This window comes from Centroberyx affinis, unplaced genomic scaffold (genome assembly GCF_046629955.1).
Source record: "Centroberyx affinis isolate AG114_WGS23_722 - 3 ecotype Tasmania unplaced genomic scaffold, CSIRO-AGI_Caff_v1 ptg006388l_1, whole genome shotgun sequence".
Classification (NCBI taxonomy): Eukaryota; Metazoa; Chordata; class Actinopteri; order Beryciformes; family Berycidae; genus Centroberyx; species Centroberyx affinis.
In genome coordinates, this window is record NW_027283244.1 from 6166 (window position 1) to 20820 (window position 14655).

General features: G+C 38.9%; 1 protein-coding gene across 2 annotated transcripts; it reads left to right on the forward strand.

Annotated features, from left to right (window-relative positions):
- The first annotated feature begins 287 nt into the window (after positions 1-287).
- On the forward strand, positions 288-14521 carry LOC139638471 (adhesion G-protein coupled receptor G6-like). 2 transcript variants are annotated; one of them, XM_071512611.1, is made up of 19 exons: positions 288-311; positions 445-588; positions 828-944; positions 1654-1698; positions 6816-6872; positions 6979-7131; positions 7400-7438; positions 7552-7632; positions 9029-9194; positions 9408-9576; positions 9837-9971; positions 10062-10172; positions 10281-10317; positions 10501-10601; positions 11524-11645; positions 12022-12290; positions 13061-13148; positions 13753-14036; positions 14163-14521. In XM_071512611.1, exons 2-19 carry the CDS (start codon positions 495-497, stop codon positions 14345-14347), a joined length of 2253 nt encoding a protein of 750 aa, XP_071368712.1. In that variant the 5' UTR covers positions 288-311; positions 445-494; the 3' UTR covers positions 14348-14521. The 2 variants fall into 2 exon arrangements, with proteins under 2 accessions (XP_071368712.1, XP_071368713.1); XM_071512612.1 differs by having other exon boundaries at positions 6979-7020.
- Positions 14522-14655: the final 134 nt, after the last annotated feature.

Consider the following 14655-nt stretch of genomic DNA (forward strand, 5'->3'; position numbering starts at 1 on the left):
CACTCCCCGAAACCTGTTATAAAACATTATTACTCTATGTAGATAATCAGATCTTGAACAATATTCGCTCATCAGTTGTGGGGAAATCGTCAGGGTTATGTAACACTGGGATGACATTCATCCCAGTGTAATGAGATGCGGTGGCACGATGATTCAAATGTTTTGTTGTTGTTCAGTCTCAGTCAGTTTGCAAGGCAAATTTGAGCAGCGGGCAGCTATGCAAAGTGACATTTGGACCTCAAAAGGTTCATTCACTCTTGGTAAGCACTCCTGTTCCTCCAGTGCGTTGGCGTTGCCTAAACTAGAGGAAGGTAAGAAGAAAAATACTTTGGTCATTCCATACAGATGAACGATGATATGAAACTTTTTTGGGAGAGTGGCATTAGATTCGAAATCTGTTTACAGAAAAAGTACTTTGGAATGATTGTTGTTCATGTATTGTAGCTTCAGGGAAAAAGGACAGTGAATGAAAAATGCACCCTGACTAATGAAATATGATTGAGACCCCACGCTGTAAGAAGAACATGATACAAAAGAGCTGGATGATTTGGGTTTTGCTGGTGGTCCTTCTCTGGATCTGCCCTGTTTGTGAGTAGACACTATAAGTCGATATGTATATGCAAGTCCTACAGCCTAATGGGGACTTTAGTAACAAGTGAGTATGTATTGCATTGCGTCATTCTCTTAGGACACTTATCTTTTTTAGCATAAAATGGGACAGCTGAAAACAATCTGAATCTAATGTTAGAAGTTTACCATAAATTAAACATCATGGTAAATCATCAAAGCTTTATCGTCCGATTTAATTAAGACATTTTTTTTTTCAGCCCCAGGAAAAAACAGAAAAAACGTTTACGAGGAGATCAAAGGGTGTTTGAGAAACAATAGACATATATTTATTGTTCCTGATAACTACAGCGGTGTCGTCTATCCAACCCGACATAGTGAGTAAAAGCTATGATGCACATTTAAACTATTGCTTAAAAGTTGGGGATATACCATAGGCAATATAAATATGTCAGACTCTTGTTCACTCATTGCAAATTAATTCCAAATCAATCCTATGGTTGCTGTTAAATATTCAGCTTAATTACTGTTTGTTGTTTTATGTTTTATTGCTTATTTTATATATTGTTTTATTATTATGCTATTTGTTCTTAGTGTTTTTATGATTAACACGTCATGATTCCTGTTGTTTGCTTTTACCCTGTAAAGCACTTTGTAAGCCCTGTTTTGGAAAGGTGCTATATAACTAGAGTTTATTATTATTATTATTATTATTATTATTATTGTTAATTTGTACAGTGCATGTTATACACAGAGAAACCCAATAACTTTTACATGAAAAACAATAAAAGCAAAATGCATACAAAAGTAGGGTAAACTGCCATGAAAATACATATCACATAGAAAACATATACACTCTACTATACAGTATGCATTGCACTATACTACACTCTACTATACAGTGTATTGGCTGCACTCAATGCCATGCACATATTTTTACGGTCTTGATGCATTTGCCTGTATAAAAATGAAAACAATGAATAACTGAAACATACTAATTGTCCAATCTGCTGTGCAGTAATCTTGGTAAGAAGCATACATGTCCTTGCTGGTCAACTAACATTCCTCAATTCTTCAATCTTTTAGATTTCACATTTGGTCATGGGTGTTCCTATTCTACACCTGGAAAAGGTAAGCTATTGGTGGCACTCCCACTCTCGGCTGTGAAGTTTGATGGTTCTTGCTGCACACCTGTTTGCATGCTAGGCTCATCGATGGTGCCACTCTCTGTTCCTTCCAGTCCTTGTACAGCCTGGTCTCCCAAAATGTCATGAAATAAGCACAATGTATTCAAATGCAAACACAAGCTCCATGCATGAAAAGTGAGAGAAATACGTTTTCCCACCACAAAAGGTTTACGTAAATGAGACACAAGTAGAATAAGGCAGCAGTCTGACGTGGAAATAGTACAGTGGAACGTAAGGGTATTGTGTCAGGGTGGTGGATGGGTGTATATGCTTGCCTTCGACTCTGACAGCCTAGGTTCAATCCTTAACCAATGTCAAGAGTTTTCTACTGTCAATGAAGTTTTCATTTTTAGAGATTTTGCTCTGAGATCTGCCCAGGGCAGCTGGGTTCTCAGCCTCCTGCTCATAAGGACAGCTGCTGGTTGTCTACACTGACGGGGTGATGCTGTGTAATTCAGCAGGGCGACAGTAGATAGACAGATCTCGTCAGCTTCCTTAATCAGCAAGCCTCTCCTTTCTATTATTTTTTACGGTCTATGGTCTGTAGACAGTGCCATGCCTCCTAATGGCCAGTAGGGGTCACATTGGCTAACAGTGAGGATGTGATAGTGAGTTACTTTCCAGGTCCATGAGCTGACATCACATCTAAAAATATTGTATTGTGTAACTGTTATGTAATGTGTCAATTGCAACGAGATGCAAGCTGGAAGTTGAGGCGGGGCTACATGTTGGTTGGGGCTACACATCTAGCTCCGCCCTCCTTCTTGTGCTTTCAAGACTAGACTCCACACTGCCACCCTCTGGTAGAATCTTAACCACTACAGCTCACACAGATCTCTGGACGTACACCGGTCGTGAAAAAGTTTGCAAGTAACATTTAAAAAATAAGTCTTACTCATTTTACAATTTCTACATCAATGGTCAATAGGACATAAAGGTCATAGTATGTGTGACTTGGTAGGGTTTAGATGTAGCGTGTAAATTAATGTTCTGAATAGAAAGGGATATTGATGGTAGTGTGTGATGTAAAGTAGTGTTGTTGATAACAAGGTGCAGGTGTGTAGCAGCCAATAATGTAATAACTACCATTAATGTAATAACTGCCAATAACGGAATAATTTTCCCGTTCTTAATGTAATAAAAATCGATAATGTAATAACTGGCCAATAATGTAATACATTTTCTGAACCAATAACGTAATAACTTTTTGCGCATAATGTAATAAGTTATTACATTATTGGCTGGTTATTACATTATTAGCTGGGTTAAAAAAAAAAATCATTCAAATGTAATAACTGGAGCCGATAATGTAATAATATACTTATATCACTTTATTTAAGTTTTATTTATTGGCTATAAAGTGTTACACTTCCATGACACTTATCCTTACTGTTGCCTCTTTCAAATAGCTGCTCAAAAACCTGACCACACACACACACACCCACTAGGAATTATGACTATTTATTTGTTTGTGGTACTTGATGGTTAGACTTATCTCCAGCCCTGCCTTCTGCTCCTTAACCATTTGAATACCAAATGAAGTGCAAACACACGTTTGCAAACACAGACAATTACTCTTATGTTGTATAATGTCATCTTTAATCAAACATATTTAAATCACTTTTTCAAGCAAACTGTTTCAACCACACTATTATAGCTATTCAGCACTCTCTCTCTCTCTCTCTCTCTCTCTATGTATATATACCAAACCTGACTCCTGAAAGGTTACATGAAAATGTATTACCATATCAGAATCCTTGCCCTATTTACATCCCTGGCTATTTGAATACAGTCATGACAAGCTCGACAAAGAGTCTAAAACCGAAGCAAATTATATCTATAGTTCATTCTTGAAGATGTGTATTTTCTTTGGCAGTCCCCATAATTGACCACTAGATGGCTGTTTGACAGGTTATCTAGTCATGTGACTCTGACATTAGGCTTTCTTCCTTTGTCTGCAAACTTCTGTCTTCCTTATCACACATATTGAAAGGTAATTAGTGATTTAATTTAATTTAGTAAATACAGTTTATTTAGTTGAGATTCATGCACATAGATTAACATTTCTTATATATTTAGTGCAAGAGGATAAACAAATTTGTGAGATCATTCTAATTAACCCTCAGAGACCCGCGGGGGTGTCTGCGCCCTCGGCAGACATTACTGTCTTTCAGAGGCTGTAGCAGGCTCAGTTTTAAAGCTAGAGTGAAGATACTCATATCATATGAAACTAGAGGGGCACTCGGAGAGCGCAGACCTCCACCAATGTTGTTCTTGAGTCGGATCCGGATCCGCTCCAAAATTTAATGGGTTTTTCCTTGGCCCATGCTACACCCTTCCATGAAGTTTCATGAAAATCGGACCAGTAGTACAGACCACCAGACAAACAAACAAACGGTACCGAAAACATAACCTCCTTGATGGGGGTAATTAGATGACCTAAGACATGCATTGGTACCAACCATGTCATGCTAGCTTGTCGCGATTGGGGCTAAATAACGCTCCAAAGTTAGGCTAAATTTTGGTGAGGGAAAAACTGGCATGGCCATTTTCAAAGGGGTCCCTTGACCTCTCACCTCAAGATATCTGAATGAGAATGAGTTCTATGGGTACCCACGAGTCTCCCCTTTACAGACATGCCCACTTTATGCTAATCCAGTTTATGCTAATGCAGTTTTTGGCAAAAACCATGCAGTTTTTTGCATGCAGTATAAATGTGTTATTTTCATCTATTCTAAAAATGGTGTATTTGAATATTTCTAAACCTAAACCCTAAACAGTCTTGGAATTGCATAAATTGTGTATGACTGGAAAGCTGAGACTCTTGCGGATCCAATGAGCCCATTTGTATTCATGTGGGATGATGTTAGTCCCCATAGTAGCCGTTTCATTGTAGTGAGACCATTTTTTGAAACTTGACCTCACTGTATAAAATGACCTATTGTGACCTCCCTTATTCTGTTGTTCTAAGCCCTTATACTCTCTAAACTTTCAAAATTTGAATAGGCGCCTAACCAAAACACAATGTTTATTACAGATTTATAACTAGAAAAACTTGACACACAGTGCTGAGCTGCATCTCAAATTAATCTTCAACCCTGATCCTTCAGTCGTGCCTTAGGTCGTCTAGTTACCCCCGTCAAGGAGGTTATGTTTTCGGGGCCGTTTGTTTGTTTGTCTGTTTGTCTGTCTGTTAGCAGGATTACGGAAAAACTACTGGTCCGATTTTCATGAAACTTCGTGGAAGGATGTAGCATGGGCCAAGGAAGAACCCATTAAATTTTGGAGCGGATCCGGATCCGACTCAAGAACAAGCAAACCTTGGTGGAGGTCTGCGCTCTCCGAGTGCCCTTCTAGTTTCATATGATACCAGTATCTTCGCTCTAGCTTTAAAACTGAGCCTGCTACAGCCACTGAAAGACAGTAATGTCGGCCAAGGACCGCGGGTCTTAATTAGAATGATCTCACAAATTTGATATAAAGAAGAAATGAATAAGAAATGTTAATCTATGTGCATGAATCTCAACTAATAAACTGTATTTACTAAATTAAATTAAATCAGTAATTACCTTTCAACATGTGTTATAAGGAAGACAGAAGATTGCAGACAAAGGAAGAAAGCCTAATGTCAGAGTCACATGACTGGATAACTTGTCAATCAACGGCCATCTAGTGGTCAATTATGGGGACTGCCAAAGAAAATACACATCTCCAAGAATGAACTATAGATACCATTTGCTTCGGTTTTAGACTCTTTGTCAAGCTTGTTATGACTGTATTCAAATAGCCAGGGATGTAAATTATGGTAATACATTTTCATGTAACCTTTCCAGAGTCAGGTTTGGTATATATACATAGAGAGAGAGAGAGAGAGAGAGAGAGAGAGAGAGAGAGAGAGAGAGAGAGAGAGAGAGTGCTGAATAGCTATAATAGTGTGGTTGAAACAGTTTGCTTGAAAAAGTGATTTAAATATGTTTAATTAAAGATGAAATTTTTCATGAAAAGAAATAGTGGTCTTTGTATTCGAGGACAAAGCATCTTCAAAGAGGTATAGATTTCATATTATACAACATAAGAGTAATTGTCTGTGTTTGCAAACATGTGTGCTCACACTTCATTTGGTATTCAAATGGTTAAGGAGTAGAAGGCAGGGCTGGAGATAAGTCTATCCATCAAGTACCACAAACACATAAATAGTCATAATTCCTATTGTGTGTGTGTGTGAGTGTGTGGTCAGGTTTTTGAGCAGCTATTTGAAAGAGGTCAGTGAACAGTAAGGATAAGTGTCATGAAGTGTGACACTTTATAGCCAATAAATAAAACTTAAATAAAGTGATATAAGTATATTATTACATTATCGGCTCCAGTTATTAAATTTTCATGATTTTTTTTAACCCAACTAATAATGTATTAACCAGCCAATAATGTAATAACTTATTGGTTGAGGATGCCCCTGACTGTAATGCTATCCAGAGTCAAGCCATGAGGTGCTTTCTCGGGGTGCATAAATATACTGCAAAGGGGGCTATTGAAGGGGACATGGGATGGGAGTCATGTCTTGTAAAGGAGAGATGTGAAATAGTTCGGCTATGGAATCACCTTGTCCAGCTGCCGGAGGAAAGGCTGACCAAAAAGATCTTTAACTGGGACAGAGCATACAGTTATCCTTGGTCAAGAGAGGTTTCTGCAATATTTTCTCTTTCTGATTTACATTTAATCTTCAGGAACAATTTGCAGTGTAATATAAATATAGTCAAACAAAAACTGTTAAAGATCCATAAGGAACAATGGAAGGAGGAGATTTGGAAGAAGCCAAAGCTCAGAAACTACGTTCAGATTAATGAAGATTACTTCACAGAACCTTATATAACATTTAATTTAAAGAGAGGGCAGAGGTCCTTATGTGCTCAGTTAAGAACTGTTAAGATCTGTTAAGAACTATGCCTTTTTGTGAAAAAAATTATTTATAAACTCTGCTTTTAGCTAATTGCTACCTTGATCAAGTTTAGTATTATTAAATTATTATATGATGTTCCAAAATCTGTATTCTTTTCCTCACAGAAGCACAGACAGACATTTGCGTGACATTTCTGAAAAAAACTACAGCTACACAAAAAAGTGTGTACAATCCACTTGTTATACTCACTGGATTCCAAATAAAAAAAAAAAGTTACAGCAGCATGTCACCAAATAAAAATCAACCTGTGTGTTTGTATTTCAACAGGAAAGTACAACAAAAGGACACCAGAGCTGAAGGAGATATCTGGTTCTCATCTACTGTACATTTCAAAATGGCATGTCAAACAGAAATTATGTCTCTATGTCCTGCTTGGGAAGCAGTGCAATAAGCAACTGGCAACTCTCCTAAATGTCACAGGTGACAATGAAATATGGGTATTTTATGTGGATCACAATGTTGTTGCAGAAGCAAAACATTGTCTTCCACAGTGAACTTGTGTCACGTAAGTATACACATAAAATTGCCCAACCAAGCTTTAAAGGAGTTAAAACAACCCTAAAAGTAAAATATCATTTGTGTAAAAACTTGTCTGTAGGGCTTGGGCTGTGGTTTGATGCTGTAAAAACACAAACACAAACCTAATGAATTTCTTCTACTGTTAATAAGAAATCCTGTTCTAACCCAGGTTCTAGCTCACAGTGTCACTTCAAATCAATTTCTGACGGTAGGTATATCTTTTACAGTTCAGTTTAGATTCAACCAACCTGATCAGCCTGTTGATAAACTGTAGATGGGTGGATTGATATCATGCTAAGCTCTGACTGTTTGCATTCATAGGAAGTTGCAGAATTACCCGATTGGAGACAAAGGCAGTATGTAGTAAATCTACATATAATGAGAAGTTCTGCAGCAGAGACAGTACGTCCATCTCAAGTTGGCCAAAATGATTATTTGTTGCTATGGAGTTATTCAAAATATATGAAAACACAGTGCATCTCCGGCTTTTCTGCCTGTAGCAAATGTGCGAGAAATAAAATACTCATCCTGCTGCTCCTGCTGTGCTCAGACCCTTTAATGAAAGAGATAGGACACTGCAGTTTTCATTGGCACCCATGTTGGCAAAATCCTGAACCATGAGCAAAGATGTGGACGGCATTGTTGCATATTTTCAGCTAACCATTGTTAGTTCTAGAGAAGGGATCGCAACATGCCCATAGTATTGATCAAAATTGTCTCTAGTTCTAGAAAAATGGCCAGTAACAGAGGTGATTCTACGGTTTGACCAATGAATTGGGTTTTTCAAAAGAAAAAAATCCTAAAACACTCCGGTATTCACTTTTGAAATCACTGGTTGGCCAGATGGTTTTTGCTGTAATGTATGCTGTCAAAGATTCTCCCAAGGTTTTGTTTCACAGTGTCCAAATGCAGACTCAAAATGCAAGTAAATCCAAATATGGGCGTGTTCACACTATTCGACTTTTTCCAAACTGCCAGGATCTTTTACATTAAAGCAACGGAAAGTGTCCGTTTTGGAAAAAGTGGAGAGATTTCTGAAGTTGAGAACAATTCAGCTGTTTAGAGGAGTGGTCACGTCCTGGAATAACATGCTACATAGGCAGATGACAATTTGTAGCAGCCACTCTGATGCGGTATGTTAGGAGTGGGAACATGTTGTTTGTAGTTCGAACCTTGTTCCATACAGTTTTATAGGTATAAGGAGATGGATGCTGTAAATCATGCTTGGAATGCCTAGCATAACAAAATAAACCAAGGGCAACTGCAGTCTGGACTGATGCTCATGTTCAGCTATTTCTTCATGTGTTCTTAACTATTATGAACACCAAAGAAGAAGAGTACAGATGAGTCCATCATGCATAGCTAAAGTCACAGGGACTGGAATCATTGGTGGAGTCAAACTGGATTTGTTTTGACCCCCCAAGCCCTGGTTCACTTGTAACTGGGCTGTGTGAATGTACCTAAATGAATACAAAAATGCAACAAAATAAACTTTTCAACTATGGTTCAGACCAAAGGAAACAAACTGTAGGTGTGATTGCATTCTACGTACTGTTTGCTACTAATCAATATGCAACTAAGCAACCTTAGGCAGAGTAACAGTGACTTGTAGCCTAGTAGCTACTGGCTATGACTATGCTACACATGCAACACATCCCTTCCTTCCCATCCTGTAACAAAACTCATGACATATACATTCCATTCAATGTTATAATCATAATGCTTACTAAAGAATATCTCTTATTAGAGATTTTTATATGCTGGGCTGGGCTTAAAACTAGATGTCCCTTTCTTTTAGGTTTATTCAACTCTAAAAATAATGACAAATACATCATCAATGCGACAGAATCAAACCAAAACTGTTACAACTGTGATAATCCAGTGAAAGTACCTGAAGCAGAACTTGAAGTGGATGCAGGATTTCAAATTGAAGACGGAGAGGACATTGACCCTGTCAAGGCTGTGTAAGACATGTTGCTTCTTAAAGTATCAAAGACTGAAATCAAAGAAGGGAAAATGCATGAATTCAAAATGTTAACAAGAGCAATGCATATTTAGGTTTTGCAGCTTTAAAGTAGAAGTTACGTGACTAACAACCGTTGACTTAGAATGGATTTGTCATGCAGACGCCAAGCCTCAGACACATAAAGCATGAATATTCTCCTATCTGCCAACAGTGAAGTGATGAACTGCATGACCTCACTCTCCTCCCAGATGAATGGGTCTTCAGCTTCACTGTCTGTAGGAGGAGGAGTCACGGGTGTCTTAGTGAAGCAGACAGAAACTGAAAGTGTGGACCTAGAGGAAGTCTCCTTTGGCTATGCCTCCTCCAACACCAGCGTGAATGTGGGTGCATTCTTTGAATTGGACCTTTTTATTGGGTCAGCAATAATATGACATCACGAATGACAGGGTAACTTCCTCATCATACCCAATTGTCTGGAAAACACGTTTTAGACTGGATTTTAACTGGGTTCTGCCTCAAATGGATAGTTTCATCCTTTTACACTGAGCCTTTTAAATGAGAGAATATTGCCCTGTGCTTTGCCATATCAACGCAATACAGTACGTTTAGATAAATCACTTATTTGTACTGTTTCCTGCAGATTATAGAAAATAGAGATCAGCTGCATGGCTTTTCAACATCTGTTACAGTCTCAAAAGAAGCATTTGAGAAAGCTTACAATGCGTCCAATGGTACTGCATTTGTAGCTCTTCTTCGATTCAACAATATGGCCAAGGTAAAAACAAAAAAAAAACATCTTCAATCTGACTTCCATAATGGATACATGTCATAGTCACTATTTTGTTTTTGTTCCATTTTTTTCCAGGATGAGTTCAACAGCACTGTTCTACAAAACATGGTTTTAGCAATTGAAATGGGAGTTTTGATCAGCAATCTCACCAACGACATATTCCTAAATTTTCGAAAGGTCAAAGAGGTAAGTGAATGCGTGCCATCATCTATTATGCTGTGTTATACTGTATCTTGAGTCGTTTTTTTAAATCAAAGAACACATTTTTAAAGAGTTCTGTTGCTTCATTTCTAGAAGGGAATTCCATCTTGTCGATCATGGAACGGCGAAGGTATTTTTGCATGTTTTTGCATGCAAGTTGCATGTCTGTGTAACGTATTACAGTTTTTACTCGATAAAATTTTGGAAACATAATCTGGAAGAAGGCACCAACTATGATTGGTTGCATCCTCTTTCTCCCTGTCATTTATTGACATAAAAATGACAAAAAAACAATGTGGTTGCTATCTCATAGGAAGTCGGCCAAACTGGACAGACGGTGGATGTGTGACACATGTGGATGAGGACAACATTACATGCCAGTGCTCACATTTGACATTTTTCGCTGTGCTGATGGTACGTATTACTTCCCTTGTAATGTTTGCATGATACAATAATTTGGCACAGCATGACAGTGTTTATCTTAACTAATTTGCATTCCTACTGGAAAGATTACCATGTACCTCACATAACTATCACAACTCAGCAAAGCTGTAAGCACTTCCGAGCTGCCTCATTTTTTCATTTCCCCCACAAATTAAGATGATTGCAGTGAAAAATGCTCAACTCCAATCTTAAAGGACTCCTCCGACTTTATGGAAGTTTGGCCCACTTACTCAATATGTGACGAGAGGATGGGCACTAAAATCTTCTCTGTGTCTCCAGTAGATAGTTCATAGATAGACATTTTAGCACACAAGCAATTTAGCATTATCCTAACAGTGAGAAAATTAGAACTTGTAGTAGCGCTAAGGCTGTTAATTAAAATGACACGTGTCTGAACCTGCCATACTTGTTTAGGGGATTGGTAAAACAGACATAAAATGTGACAAAAAGAAGCACTTTCAACAGCAGAAGATCTCTCTTCCCATGAGGCTTGGAGCGTAGCTTGTTTTACGCAGGAAATGAGCGACGTTAGTTTTCAAAAGTTATGAATCTACAGGCCGCAAAATAAAAACTGATACCAAGTTTGGATTACTAAAAGGTTTATCTTAACACTTTGGATAATGCTAGTCGCCTACGTTTACTTAACATACTGTATGCTAAAGTGTTAGCATGCGCACTGGAGAGAGCTAGAGACACAGAGATGATTTTGGTGCCAATCCTCTCGTCACATATTGGGTAAGGTGACCAATGGGCCAAAAAGTCAGTTTTAAAAAGTACAGTTTTATAAGCTCAATCAACAACCAACATGGCATCCTGCCATTGCCACTGATCCAGTGATGAAATGCAATTGCTTCACTCCAGAAAAGTGCTAATTTTTGTTTCACCTCTGCAGTCTCCCCCCAATACGACCATCTCTAGTGCTGACCTGACCTCCCTCACCTACATCACCTATATTGGCTGTGGCTTGTCCATGTTCTTCCTTGGCATAATCCTCTTCATGCACTTCCTGCTAAGGTAACCAAACATGATGAAACCTGTCCTATCAATGCATCATCAACATACAGTGCAATATTGTAAAATGCAAGTGAAGCAGAACACCTTGGGTTGATAGCAATGTTGTGTCACTTTGGTTAATCCAGTGGAACATGTAAACAAGGCAGAACCGCAGAATACTGTAGAAGATTATGTAAAAAAATATTCACAGTAGGGAAATGAGATTTGTGATCAGTCGCCTCATTGTTGGAGTACTAGGAAAACAACAATGTTATCTAACTGAACTTCTGTGGTCCTATCTCTATCTATCTATATATCTATCGCGTTTTGTCTCCTTTCTCTGCTTTCTTTTCTTCTTACATATATGACCCTGCTGACATTTGACCTGTCCTCCCAGGAGGGCCAAGGCCAGTAAGGCCACGCACATCCTCATCCACCTTGTTCTGGCCTTGTTCCTGCTCAACCTCACGTTCCTGACCAACAACTGGGTGGCAGGACTGAAGAGCGCCGTGGGCTGCAAGATCATGGCAGCTGTCATGCACTACTCCATGTTGGCCACCTTCACTTGGTTTGCCGTGGAGGCCTTCCACCTCTGCCTACAGGTGTACACGGGTGGCAAGATTATAATCCATCGCTACATACTCAAAGTCTCTCTAGCCAGTTGGGGTGAGTTGGCACCGTTAAATTCCTCTGTGAGATATACGGAATGGTTTGTGCAAAGAATAGAAAAAAAAGTGTATAAAGTGTATAGATTTGTGTTTTTCTACAGGTGCGTGCACTCCATTTTTCTGCAGAGGTCTTTATTCTTCGGGGTTTGAACTGTGTGCTTTCACAACTATTGTATAATTTGAGCATTAACCTTATGGCATACCCTCTCAAGTGATGACATCATTTGGGGCTTTTCGGATTCCATCTGGATCCTTTTTTTTATATTGAAAATGAATGGGGTTTTTAGATCCTGTTTACCAATCGTTCTATTCATAAAATGGGTGAAATAATGTAATATGACAAGGTTGTTACATATTTTAACGCGTTACTGAATTCAAACATGGGGGGGATTATTATCTATGTTATCCTCGTTTTGTAAAGACACAAAATACTGGAATGCCAAGTATAGCTAGTGATTTTGTATTTTTTTCCATTGCAGCTTTAAACCCATTAGAATCCGCTTTTACAAATAAAGAAATATGTAATAGAGGAACCCTCAAAAAAAAATAGTCAAAGCATTGGATGTAGTTAAAGGCATTAACATCATTTTCACATTACAGGATCCGGAATCCCTTATTTGGGCCGAAAAATGTCACACTTGAGAGGACAATGCACATAACAGGGTCATACTAACTGGACACTTGACTTAAATGAAGTCTAGCTTCCACAAAACACCTGCGGGTCAATGGATAACTGGTTGTTGTTGTTTTTTCTCTCCCCATCTCCAGCACTTCCGAGTGTGATTGTGATTGTCCTGTTCAGCGTGGGCAAATACGATGAACTAGTCATCCACACTGATGAGAACGACGTGACCATGTGAGCCCTGACTGCATTTTGGCAAACAGTTATGCTTTCTGTAGATTATATGCTTTCCCATCGTAAGTCTCATGATACATTCATAATAGGGATGGGGACAATATGATACAATTCGATATGCGATACGGGCTTCACGATTCAATACAGCCACGATACGATGTAATACATAAAAGTTAAATGACAACAAAGTAAGACTGAATTATGTTTATTTCTGAGCCACAAATCTTTCTAGCGATGCCATTGGCTTGCTAGAATGTAAACAACAATTTGAAAATGTCATTACAAAGTGCAAATAATATAATTTGGATGGAGAGCTTGTGAAATTGTGATGGTCAAGCCGTCTCATTTGTGATTAATGCAGCAGAATAAAATGTAGCCAATATCGCGATTCGTTTTTCAGCCCCACAATACATATTGTCACATTCTTGTATTGCGATATATTACATTTCCATATCGTCCCAGCCCTAATTAACACCAATCACTGAACCATGTTTCCAGGAAATCTCAGCAGATCGAGCAATTGTTTAAAAAGCTACATAAAGCTCCTTGAAGCATTTTGTTCGATTCCTGTTGGCTCGCTGACGCCTTTCCTTTCCATACCAAGGTGCTGGATCACAGACAGCAACGTCCACTACATCGTCAACATAGGCTACTACGCACTGGTCTTCCTCTTCACCATCGCTACCTTCATCGTCATACTGTGCTGGCTCTTCCGCCTCAAGAAAACGAAAGCGGGTGCAGCCCAAGTGGGCAGAAGCGGCAGGAGCATTGTCACGGTCTTGGGACTGTGCTGCATGCTGGGCATCACCTGGGGTTTCGCCTTCTTTGCCCACGGCGTCCTGCGGGTGCCCTCCTACTACATATTCACCATCCTCAACTCTTTCCAAGGTATCCACTGTGTAACTCACAATTTCTAATTTGACCACCATCACACACAACACACGTATGTACAGTACATTTCAGGGTTTGTACTTGTACAGTATGCGCCAGTGACCATGTTCCCCTGCCCGGCAGGTTTCTTCCTGTTCCTCTACTACTACAACACCAGGCAGTTGATAGGAGAGACTACAGATGGGGTCAGCAGTAAGAAAACCGCCGACAGCAGCAGCAACACCAACTCCTGCACTGTTAATACCACTCTGGACAGCTTCGAGAACCCCTACAATACCAAACCAACCAAAACCAAGCCTCAAGACTAAGGAGTAACTAGTCAATGGACTGGGGTCAGCTTGAGAGGAGAGTCAAGTCCAAAGTACTTTTACATATAGTAACATTGTGATATAGCGCTATAATAAACAACATTTTTCCTGATATATTCCTAGATGCTTGGTTTGTAATCTATAAATCTGCCATTTAAGTAATTTGTAAGGTAAAGATTGACATTGTATTTTGTGCTATAGATAACTGGCTTCATGATGCACTCCAAACAAGAAAACTTTTTTGCATTTTCCTTTGAGAAAATTTGTTGATACAATTTATTTTTTTGCCTGTTTGTCACTGTGATTTC